General features: G+C 40.3%; 1 protein-coding gene across 1 annotated transcript in view; it reads left to right on the forward strand.

The window, feature by feature from the left end:
• The window catches only part of LOC137434688 (protein patched homolog 1), a 211,590-nt gene that overhangs the window by 88,103 nt on the left and 110,608 nt on the right, over positions 1-12,879 (forward strand). The window contains exons 10-11 of the mRNA XM_068127838.2: positions 5,942-6,097; positions 9,567-9,665. Of these exons, the coding sequence (XP_067983939.1) occupies positions 5,942-6,097; positions 9,567-9,665 (255 nt within the window). The remainder of the gene's footprint in view (positions 1-5,941; positions 6,098-9,566; positions 9,666-12,879) is intronic.

Below are 12,879 nucleotides of genomic sequence, written 5' to 3' on the forward strand. Positions count from 1 at the left end.
GAGCGGGGGTTAGCCTTGCGGGCCCCATGACAATCATGGTTCCCTGTTTGAGGCAATGCTTTTATGGCCGGATGCCCTTCCTGACGCCAACCCTTAGTCGCCTCTTCGATGCGCAGGGATACGGTGTACCTATTCTATGCCGGGGTACACACCGGGATCATTCATCCCAGCAAGCTGGTACTCAATTTGCCGACCTCGGAAGGATGACAGGCTGATTCAACCCCCCTGGTGTTGTTTAATGGCGCGACAGGGGCTCAAACTCAAGACCCTAATATCTCAAGCCAACACCCTAACCGCTAAGCCAACACCAGGCTAAATTAGCCTAAATTCTAAAATTAAATAACTAAATTAAATCTAAAATATCTATCTAAAATCTAATAAAATTAATTAAAATTAATGAAAAATTAATAAAACTAAAATTAAATAACGAAGCCTAAATTATGAAGTGTTAATATGATGGGAACACAAATTCCAGAGATACCAGGAAATTAACAGAAAATAATGAAATGGAAAACCAAATACTGCATTGGAGTCATCAAAAGCAACCAGAAGAAGTAGAGAGCAAAGATCAGGAGGAACCTGTATAGGATTCGGGTTTCAGCCGCTACTCCACAACCCTCAAACTCATCCAAGTGCAGCCAAGTGAGCCTTCCAGAAAAATTTCTGCAATAATTCACTTCTCCTAACACAGATAGATAAAGAAAGAGAGCAATAAAGAAAAAGCAAGAATTCAAATGAATAGAGAGAAATATGAAAAAGTAGAAAGAAATGTGAAAAGAACAAAGATGTTGGGAAGAACCCGGTTCGATAGATTTCAGCAGTTCTTCCTCAGACAAAAACGCAGCAGCAGTTACAAGCTACCAGAGGTCCATCAGTGGGGAAACAGTTCACACAGCATCAGGATATTGTACAATCGTGATGAAACGAAAAACCAAATACTGCATTGGGGTCATCAGAAGGAACCTGAATAAATATAGAGTAAATATGGAGTCATCAGGAGGAACCTGGTGATCTGGTGAAGTTGCAAAAGATCAATTCTTAACAGAACAATTCTTAAGTTTTGCGACTTAAGAACTTACGAATCGTTCTTAAAAGTATAAATCGTAAGTTATTAAGTCGCAAAAGAACAATCGATGTCTTCATTTCAACAAGTAGCATTTCTCACCATTCTTATAATTTTAAAGTATAAATTCAACTCTAAAATGTTAAAATTTTATTTCCTTCTGTTCTCATTACCCCCCCCCCCCCCCCCACCCCATCCATCAGGCATCTCAGCCAACCAACCAAACACAAGTAGGAAGAGTAACCGCGGTGCATTGGAATTTTTTTTATCAAAGTTGCATTTCTTTCAAAAAAATATTTTAAATTTCAATATTTTGATAATAATAATACATTTCATAATACATTTCAAAAAAATACAATGCCAAAAATTAGCTGATGCCCTACATTACCAAGCAATGCATCAAATAATCGTTTCTTCATTTGTTGCACATCTCTTAATCCACTATCATTGCTATTGTCATCATCATTAGCACAATTTTGATTGCATGTTTTAGAACAGTTTCCATTGTTGTGTGCATGTTATTTTTTCTACCAACTACCTACGAATGGTAATGGCACTACATGGAGTTAATACATATTAAGTAAGCACTACATAGAGGTCGATCAGAATATTGATCGTCATTCAGCATTGTATAGTAAGTAAGCGGGGTGATAAATGCAGATGAGTGCTTGTTCCGAACAAGTTTTATTCATCCATCAAATAAATGGGTGAACCCATGAGTAGGAGGAAAACAAAAATAAATAAACCAAAAAAACAACTCCCAGGTTACAAAGTGTCTCCACAACCGCAGCCACAGGTCACAGTGCTGCAAGCACTGACTGCTCCCATCATTTTGCTAAGTTTACATGAACATACATTTGGAAATCGCTTCGGCCAAACAGCATGTTAAATCGCAAGATGACGCAAGATGGCACGAGATAGCGAACAGCATTATGGGAAACACCAGGATACTTATTTTAGAAAGAGGAACAGAAAACCACAAAACCAACATCAAGTATGTAAATTTCAACAATCCATAACAGCAATGATTGTTTCAAGAAAAACTTTCATCTATTTAGAAAATACAGTCGGGCCTCAACATTCATGGTCCCAACATTCATGGACCCCACATATTTGCGGTTCATACTATGTGACCTGCTTCTACATTAATGCTTCGCATATTAGCGGTTTAACCAAAAAAAAAAAAAGTGCTTTAGGAATGGTCTCTATATCCACCACCGCTGATATTAATTCAGCATTGGAATTCTTCCACAAAAACCTGCTCTCTCTCATGCACAGATTCATCCCACCTCTTCAATTTTCTTACCCATTTTCCAATCTTGGTACTCTGAATCCTGTGGCGAGGCTTTTTTTTTTCTTTTTTTTTGTATACAGGATCGAGGCTTGTGAAAGAGCTAATATTTATCACACAAAAAATCAAACAGACACACAAAACATATAATAAGGGTAGCGGTAGACAATATGGGGAGAGAAGGGGAAGCACAAACACAACATTTGAGAGCAGGGACATCGGGAGATCTGTGAGAGGGAGAAGGCTTGGGGGAGGAGGCGTGGGAATGGGGGGGGGGGGGGGGGGTGGGAGAAGTATAAAACAAAAGGACATTGCAAGGACTTCCAGGAAAGAAGTTGGTATTTCAAAAAAGTGGATCTGGGGTGAAATTAGCGTGGGGTAGAAAAGATCAAGGTTTTGGATGGGGGAAGATAAGAGATGGTGGTGAACAGCTGTTTTAAAGACCTGGAGGGAGGAGTGGGATTGAAGAGAGTGAGGGAGTTTGTTCCAGAGGCGGGAGAAAAGGGGAATGAAGGAGTGAAGGTGAGCAGAGAGTCTTGATTTTGGCAGTTTAACCATAAGAGGGTTGCAGGCAGATCTTGTGCGACCTGTAGGAATATTTTGGGGACAAAGCCCAGAGAGAGCTGGGGGAGCAAGGCCGGAGAGGAGTCCGTAGAAGACAGAAAGACCACCAACCTGCCTGTGGTGAGTAAATGAAAGGCCCTTGGAGTTAGCTTCATCGCGGGAGATTCCAATGATTCTGAAAGCTTTGGTTTCAACAGCGTGAAGCCGAGCTAGGTGTGAGGCAGGAGCACCGGCCCATAGGGGAGAACAGTATTCCATTGAGCTGCGGATGAAAGCCTTGTATGTGGTGAGGAGCTCAGGTGTGCCAAGGAAGGACTTCGCACGACGGAGGATGCCCTGTCGGCGACTGGCTTTGGAGGCCAGATTGGAAATGTGGTTTTCCCAGGAAAGATCATGGCAGATAGTGAGACCCAAAAGCTTGAGTGACAGAACTTCTTGGAGAGGATTGTTCAGAAAGTAGATGGGAGGGTTGTCCAGTCGGTCTTTTCGGAGAGACATAGTAAGACTGTGAGATTTGTCAGGATTGAAAGACAAGTTCCACTTGTTTGACCAGTCTGTGATTTTGTCCAGGTCTGCAGAGAGTGAGGAGGCTGCAGACTGCCAATCTGAGGGATGAGGAATGGAGCGGCAGAGAGTGGAGTCATCAGCAAAGAAGTCATCAGCAGTTGCTTTAAAACAACTTACATTCTCCTCCTGGAAGACAAATTCAACTGAAGACAACCTCAGATCAATTCCACAAAGCTCGCAACAAGTGTGTCTACTCTTTGGAGGGCCAGAAAACAACATCTGTCCACTCTGAAGAATGAGGTTTCAAACTTGTCTCCTTCCTCTAAAACCTGATGGCACCTGCTAAGGTGGTGCCTTGTCAAGACTAACACCCTCTGCCCTCTCCGTGCTTTCTCTCCATCAGGTATCTGCCGGTTGCACATGTTCCAGCAGCAACTCTCTCCCAGTAAAACTGCCTAAATCCAAACCCACTGCTCACCTGCACTCATTTATTCCTCATTTTTTCCTCTTTGTGGAACCACCTTCCATACTCTCTTCAATGTCATTCTGATCACTTCAGGTCTTCAAGACAGCTGTTCACCACTATCTCAAGTCATCCCCTATCCAAAATCATGATCTTTTCTACACCTGCTAAAAATAGCCACACCCCTCCCCAAGCTTTTGTTTATGTAGCCATCTTCTCAAACCTTTGCATTCTCGCTTACCCCTCATCGTTACCTGCATCCCTCGTTTGTCTGTCTCCGTCTATTTTCTCCCTCTGCCCAGTTGTTTGTGTTTCCCTATTCCTGCTGTTCACTTTGTTAGGTTGCATCCTGATTACCTCCGCCACCAAAGGTGCATGGAGGTTATGTTTTCACCCCTGTCTGTCTGTCTGCCTGTGAACAAAATATCTCAAAACGTTGTGGACGGATTCAAACGAAATTTGGCAGGGAGGTAGCGTATGTGACACGGACGAAATTATGAGATTTTGGTGAAGATCTGGAGACGGATCCGGATACTGGAATTTTTTAAGTGATTCTTCACCATTGGGAGATAGTGCTAAAAACGATTCATAGCCTGATTCATATCTCAAAAAGTCGTGGATGGATTCGGACGAAATTTGGTGGAGAGGTTTTGTGTGTAACTCGGACTAATCGATTCGATTTTGGTAAAGATCTAAATATATGGATTCGGATATGAGAGTTATTTAACTTTTAAGTGATTCTTCACCATTGAGAGATAGGACTAAACCGACATATAGCAGGATATCTCAAAAAGTTATGGACGGATTTGGACAAAACTTGGTGGACAGGTTGTGTGTGTGGCAAGGAAGAATTGATTCAATTTTGGTGACGATCCGGATCTAGATCCGGCTAGTAGAATTGTTTAAGTGATTCTTCACCATTGGGAGATAGGGCCAAAAACAATATACAGCTGGATATCTCAAAACGTTGTGGACGGAAGATTTTGATTAAATATGATTCTGTATTGTGATTTTCTGGTCTACTCTGGGATACAAAACGTAAACTGTTCAACAGCTGGCAGAGGTATGTTCTCTACTGAGTGCCGTTCTAGGTTGTTTTGTGTCATAGCTCTTCCACGAGCCTAGACTATGTAGTAAAAAAAATCCCCCCCCCCCCCCCACCCCATTCAAACAATACCCCCACATTTGCAGATTTGACATTCGTCAGCATTTTCCCGGAATGTCGGGCTTTGGTTGTATTTTCGGTCAATTGGGTCAATTTCCGGAAACCACCGATGATTTCGATCAAGACTGGTGTGCACCATTTATGTATTCACAAACTCCTTCACACATACATTATAAATTAGCCAACCTCTACACAAAAAAATTGAAATTTGCATGCACAACTCTGCTAATACATGATTGTACAGTAATCCGTATTAATTATTTGTTTTAAAATTTAGCAAAATACAAATTTAGTTTTGTGGTTTAAAAAAAACTTTTAGCACTCAAATCCAGCTTTCACATGAACCCAACTAAATTCCAGTTGTTATGAGTATCCACAGCTTGCATGTCTGGCTCCGAACTGGTAGGAGAGTGTTTTCTAAAATGGCATTGAAGCAAAATTATTGTGACTCATTATGCCTCCAACAAAGCCTAATATTTAGTCTGGTATTTAATAAAAACTACGTGAGTGTGAAACAGCAATCTGGCACAAAAACAGTCTTCAAGGTCACAGGACAGATCATATCAAATTGATAATGTGAATAGCTCACTGAAGTTAATTTTTTCCAACTCATTCAACTGCTATAACAAGACTATGATTATTCTTCCCCAAAGAAAAAGGATTTTCAGCTTACACAATATGTTTATAGCTCAGGATGTTGAATAAAGTAAATTTGTGCATCAAGTACGTTATACAACTTCTTTAGTTTCTCGATCAGCCAACATTGGGTCCACTCAGTTAACACTCTTGAAATGTTTGTGTTCCATAATCCAGGCATTGTCATAAAACTAAGCCTGTTTCAGGAACGATAGCAATGATCTCTCCTGGGTCTTCCACATTTTCTTTTAGCTGCTGTATGCTTGCCTGAGCATGCTCCGCTGTGATGGACGTCACTCACAGGGTGCCGTAGGTCTTGCTGGTGTGCTGCTTGTGGCCCTTTCTGTGGCAGCTGGCCTGGGCCTGTGCTCTCTCCTTGGTATCTCTTTCAACGCCGCAACAACACAGGTGGGACCTGAGCTTCGACTGGCTATTCCACTGCAGAGAATGTCAGCATGTTTGTTGGAAAGCAAATGCCTTCACAGAGACTAGTATGCATTGGATAAAGGATGATATACACAAGTTATAATAAGATAAGGATATGCTATGGTTGCTGGTGTGACAGATAGATTGCCTTTTTTAACTTTTTGAAAAACAGCAATGGTTAATAGTTGCCACATAAGTATCCATCAGATATTAACAGGACTCCAATGTACAAAAAACATTATTACTCGAGCTGCTTTTACCTTTATTAAGAACTCGGGCATTTATGAAAAAACTCTGCTGGTGACTTTAATTTTTAGATATATTTCAGGCAAAATATGACCAGACGTGGAGTTTAACTCTGCAATGTCTAAAACTCAATTATATGAAAGTTTACGTATTTTACATACAAGGCACTTTAGTAGTAGACCACATGGTATTTCCACATGAAAAGCAATGACACTAATGCACAATTTTGGTTAGAGCTTGGAAGGTGCTCAGATGGGAACAACAAACAGACTGAGATGTTTCTTTGGCAAAATGTACAAATGTGTATGAGGGTCATCCTAAAGGTTCATGCACCCTACATACATAAAATAGAAAGAGCATCATTGACAAACTGTCTCATTAGTCAACGTAATCTCTTGTCTTATTTATCTTAGTAATATCTTATCGCAAGTAATATCTTATTCTTATCTTATTTAATGCACTTAATCTAGCGGTCAACCAACTTAACAATCCGAGCATATAAACCTTCCTTCCAAAGTGTTGTTAATGTGGTTGATATAGCTGTGTTAGCATCTTCAGCAGATGCAAGATATCTTTCCCCGGTGCTTTTGGGTAAATTATTATTATTTAAATTAAAAAGGCATTTTCACTTTCAATTTTGGAGAATGTTGATTTGAATGGACTTAAAACCAACATGTCACGGAGGTTGCATTCTGCATACGACACAGCATTGTTATGGAGGTTGGTGGTGTCGTTTAGCAGTTTTGGATGCTTTTTGTGCACAGCAGATCTCAGATGATCAAATAAATAACATATGGTTGTTGTCTTCCTTCACTGTAACACCCTGTGGAACTGTGCATTATAGTACAATTCCTATTTGGTCACAAAATATTATGTGAAGCATCTTGATGCTACTTGATGGTGGTTGGGTTTTTACGGTGCTGTGTAGAAGTCAGCACCATTCCACTGTGCTGAGCAAGACATCGGTTCTGGTTCAGAGCCGTGGCACCAGATTTAATCTCCAAGAATGATGCATTGCAAGAAGGTGTTGCCCTCCCAACTAAAACACTGAAGATGCTGTTAGCACAGCAGGCTGCTTAAGTTGCTGCTCCTTTGTGAGGACATGTGGCACCTATTCTGCAATCACCTTTATTTTACTCAGATTCGTAGTTGCAATGCAATGCATTGTTGACGGGTATTCCAAACTTCATCACAAGTTGTTCAATTGAGATACACTGATCTGAAGAAAGAGTTCATCAATAAGATCGCCAATGCCTTCAATCTCGTGGAAGACCTGCCTGAAGATGGTCTTTCATGCACATTCGTTTTCCTCCAAGAAAGGATGATACCCATTGGGGAACAGTTTTCAGGTGGTGACAAGTGTTATAAAGAATTACTTTAAAGTATTGATGGCATTATTGTGCAATTTTTTCTTCATTGCCATTCATTGAACAAGAGTTTGTATCTCTTCTTTACTGAAACCTTCTTTCAAGGCCACATCCTTGGTACGACTCATACATGACATTATCTGAATTCCTGAAACAAAACAAATAATGTCAGAATCTTGATATATGCCAGCCCTATCAGGATATAGTAATGATGCAGTATACCCACTATTATATGCAATTCACCTAGAGCTTTTACTTAAAAGCTACAAGTGAGTTTTTGGGATACCCTCAACTCGTTGGGCAAGTATACAGGTATCCCCGCTTAACTAAGGGATTACTTACCTTTATACCCATTCGTTATGCAAAGCTTCATTATGCGGGAGCTTGTTTTCCAAAATTTATTCGAGGAAAATTACACTTCGTTTCCTAACCGTAATTTTTCGGTCTAAAAGCAAAGCCACATGCTTGGTATAATGATGGTTTTAGTTGCAAGTGACATTATAATATTAATATTTACCTAATAATAAAGACAGTAACACAATAATAAAGTTAATTTAGTTGTAACACTTGCCAAAATAATCTTGAGTTCAAAGTTTTGTACGAAAACGGCAGGAGGTGGTGGAAGAGATTTAAAAAAAATTTTATTAACCCTTTCATTCTGAAAAGTTCATTATTTGCAACCCTTCTGAAAAGTTAATCCCTTTCATTGAAAAGTTAATAGGTGTCATGATGGCAGTGACATTGCACAATCAGTTGTCGGAACCTTCACAATGCATTGAGTGGGGGATACCTGTGTTAGGGGGTGTTATTATTATAGGGTTAACAGTATACAATACGAAAATATTTCATGGTTGTATTGGTTGAGTCTTAATTGTTACCCCACTCACGCGAAGCGAAAAGTGGGGTTTAAGCAACTGGTTCACTGTCTGTCTGTCTACAAACATCAGTTTATGATTGAGGAACAACAACAATTTCAATTTAATGTTATATTTTGAACACAAATCGGAAAACGAACCTGTAGTTTATAAGCACTCTGGCTCTGAATTCGTCCAGATTGCAAATGCACAGAGAAGAGTGAGATTTTAAAAAATTACTTGCTGTTTTAAGGATGTCATAAAGGGCACAAAAAACAGGCAGGAAGAACTAATGTAACATGTTAAATAGGGTGGTGTATAAGATGCTGCATCAACGGCGGTACACTTCCAGAATTTGTTATCTTCGACCTTTAAAATATTTAATACACTAGTATATAAATTGAATTAATATACGTGGACACTGTAGAACACATCGCCTTTTTAACAGTACTTCAAGACATTTTATGTCATCATGACCAATCAAGTTTTCTACTCGTGGACCCCGCACATGTCTTTCTTTCTCTTTCTCAACTTTTTTATTTATTTATTTCTTTTTCTTTTCTGTTCTCTTTCTTTAATTTAACTTTTCTCTTTCTTTATTTTCTTTCTCAACACAACGTGGGGTTACGTGTTCTTTAAACTCGCTAGTTTAAAATTGTGATAGCAAATGTTTTTAGTGAAGTGATTGAATATTGTCTCATGTGGTGGACTGAGGAAAAAGATATGCAGGACACTAAACCGAGGGTGTTAATGCTCGAGAACGTAGGTCAAGCCTGAATATTGAATCAGTCTCTTCACATGGCACTGCTGTGCTGAAGTAGAGTAGAGTTTATGCGGCTGCCTAGTAATAATCAAAGCAACAAGATAACCTGGTAATAGCCAATAACTTGGTGAACCTGAACAAAGAAGGTATAAAGTTACATCTGGTCTGTGGAGAAAAAGCACAATGAGTTAAAAATAATAAGATTGTATTTTGCACCACAGGTCCTGCCATTTCTGGCCCTCGGGATTGGAGTTGATGACATCTTCTTGCTCGCACACTCGTTCACTGAAATGGGCCAGTATCGTGCCATCCCCTTAGAGGTATTTCAGAATGCAGAAACTTAGTCAAGTCAAGCAATGTTTAACTAGATAACAATTTAACCAATGACAAATTTTACCTTGGATGTATTAATTTAACTAGACTTGGTGGTGTAATGGTTAAAATGTCCACTCTGTGCCTGGGTGGTCAGTGGTTCAAACCCCGTCCGAGTCATACCAAAGACTAAAAAATGGTATGTGCTGTTTCCTAGCTTGATGCTCAACGTTTAATAAGGATAGAGCACAAATAAAAACACATAGGTTGGTAATAATAGAACAGGCTTTGATTGGCCTAATGGCCTCCTCCTGCATCGAAATTCCTTGTAACGGAACTCATTATTTATTATTATTATTTGATGTGAAGGTTTTAGCTGTGATACCTGTGTTATGATATATGCCACCTTCACCTGGATCAATACGCACACAGCAGCTCTGTTACCTCGCACGTGAACCTCCGTCACATATGTTTAATGGTCCTTTAAGTGTGAAAGAGATGAAGGGTGAAAGGTGGGAGGGGTGGATGTGAATAAAGGGAAGTATGGTAGACTGGTAGAGGTTGAACAAATATTAAGGAGAAAAATGCAGATGACATATAGAGAGAGAGCTGAAATGGAGATTATAGAATAAGAGACATGAACCATTGAGGTAATGAGGGAATTTAAAGTGCAAGTAACAGGTTTCTGTACACTTGCATGCATTACAACAATATAATGCTTTTATGTCGATTCGTCGAAGAGCCACAGGAAAAGGAGTAGAAGGAAATACACTGTGTGGGACAACACACAGAGACAACACTCGGGAATGAATGAACAGAGAGAGAGAGACAGACAGACAGACAGACAGAGACAGACAGACAGACAGACACAGGAAAAAAAAAGAAAAAAAAAAGCAACTTGCAAGCAGATGGAGAGGGGTAGAGGATGGTAAATGAAGAAAGAAAAGATTCAGTTAGGGATGGAGGATGATGCAAAGTGGTGTCCTGCCAACTTGAAGCTTTGGAGGGAAGAGTGGTATCTGCAAGTGTGATATTCATTTTATGACATGAGCTTATATGTAAAAGGCACTTTAAATTAGAGCAGAAAAATAGAATCTAATTTGTTAAGCTACTTAAAGTTTTACTTGGAAAAATGAAAATGTGCATTTAAGTCCATTCAAAAAATGTGCCCCCCCCCCCCCCTTATTTCCTGCACATGCAAAGTTCCCTTTTTCCCAAAATATTCTTATAATAGCTTTGAATATCAAGCCATATATATTTGAGCCATTTTAATAACAAGCAACAATGCAAGTGGGATCATTTGTGGCCAAGACATATTGAAGAGGACTACACTGCAACACTGCGAATGGCAAAGTGGTGGATACAGTGGTGCATGTGTTCAAAGTACCAAATCATGAGCCTGGAGGAGGGAGAGGGCATCTGCTATGGCGATTTGGAGGAGGTCACCTTCACCTGGATCAATACGCACACAGCAGCTCTGTTACCTCGCACGTGAACCTCCGTCACATATGTTTAAACAAAGACATGCTGGGGGCCACGGTCATCACCAGGAAGGATCCAGAGGCAGAAAAACTGACCGCCACCTTTAAAAATGGTACGTCTGTGTTCTAACAAAACAATTTATAATTGCAACATCCTTAGTGAATCATTAGGGCTTCTGTGCTGACCTAGATATGTTACTTTGTCCATTTATTTGCCATGTGCTCGGTACTGTGCAGTTAATATCCATTTGTGTTGTGCATTTTGCAATGAATGTATAGTTAGTTGTACTATACTCAGTGCTGTGCAGTAAATGTACATCTGTGCCATCTCCGGTACTGTAAAGTGGATACATAGACATCTGATGCTGAATAATATAGTTTAATTTTGTATTTTTCAGGACTCGGAGACTGGCAGGAGGGAGAATGTTTACTTGGTGTCTGACTTCATGGAGAGGTCCGTCGGGCCATCCCGTCCTGCATGTTGTCGGCTGTCAGGCCAACGTTTCTTGATCCACAGGGGTGCTTTGTGGACTTTGTCGAAGCTAAAAGATGAATAAATGACCATCTTTTAACAACGTTTATGATCACCTTGTCGTTGTTCTATTTTAATGCATCAAATAATTAATTTTAATCCCACGAAGTGGAGGAGCTAAAATTTCCAAGTTCATGTCAATGCAGAGAAACAAAGCCACATGTAGGGAGGCAATATGTTAATAGGGGAAAGGATCACCTTAGGAAATGTTTATCCACATTTTGAAGTAGCTAGAAAACACTGGTGTACACAGGTTGATTAAATGAGTCAGTGACATCACAAAGCTCATAATGCTCATGAAGCAACATCCCAAAACTCAGGCTGGGTATTCCTTCATATGTACAGTGCAATCTTTGAGCATGGAATAGAAGTGCAAGAAGCATCAAGCAGTCCAAGTTCCTGCAAAAGTTGAGTGGGTGGGGGGAGGGGTAAGGTTGGACAAAGCACGGAAAGAGCAGAGGGTGCAAGACCAGAAAGAAGATGGTAGAAGACATTGATCACTGACCTGTCTGCGATGTGAAAGTGATAGGCCCACAGACTCCACTTCATTGTGGGAAATTCGAATGATTTTGAACCCCCCCCCCCCCCCCCCCCACCTTCCCATGCCTCCTCCCCCCAAGCCCTCTTCCTCCCACAGATCTTCCAATGTCCCTGTTCTCTGCTGTTGTACCTGTGTGCTTCCCTCTCTCTCTCTCCCCATCTTGTCTCCTGCTCCCTTTATTGTATGTTTTGTGTGTCCGTTTGTTTTATTTGTGATTCATGTTAGCTCTTACACGAGCCTCGATCTTGTATACAAAAAAAAAAAAAAAAAAAAAAAAGGCCTTGGTTTCCACAATATCAAGCTGAGCAAGATTTAAGGCAGGAGAGCCTGCCCAGAGGGGAGAACATTACTCCATCAAGCTGTAGATTAATGCCTCCTTGTAGGTGGATAGGAGTTCAGGTGTGCCAAGGAAGGACTTTGCATGACGGACAGGATACCCAGTCAGCGGCTGTTATTTGAAGCCATCCGTCATAGCGAAACACTTAAAATATTGGGGGGTGGCGGGGAGGGGGCTTTATGAGTGTAATAAAAGTGTTGATGATACTCTCAAGATACTTATAATCCATTTTGCATAAACTCCAAGAGTATTATTTCTTGTGATTATCAACAACTTTCATCTATTAAACACCATCTTTCAATGACATATCCTTTGCAGGCACGTGATCTTT

The sequence above is a fragment of the Myxine glutinosa genome, chromosome 1, assembly GCF_964187855.1.
Source record: "Myxine glutinosa chromosome 1, kmMyxGlut1.1, whole genome shotgun sequence".
Taxonomy (NCBI): Eukaryota; Metazoa; Chordata; class Myxini; order Myxiniformes; family Myxinidae; genus Myxine; species Myxine glutinosa.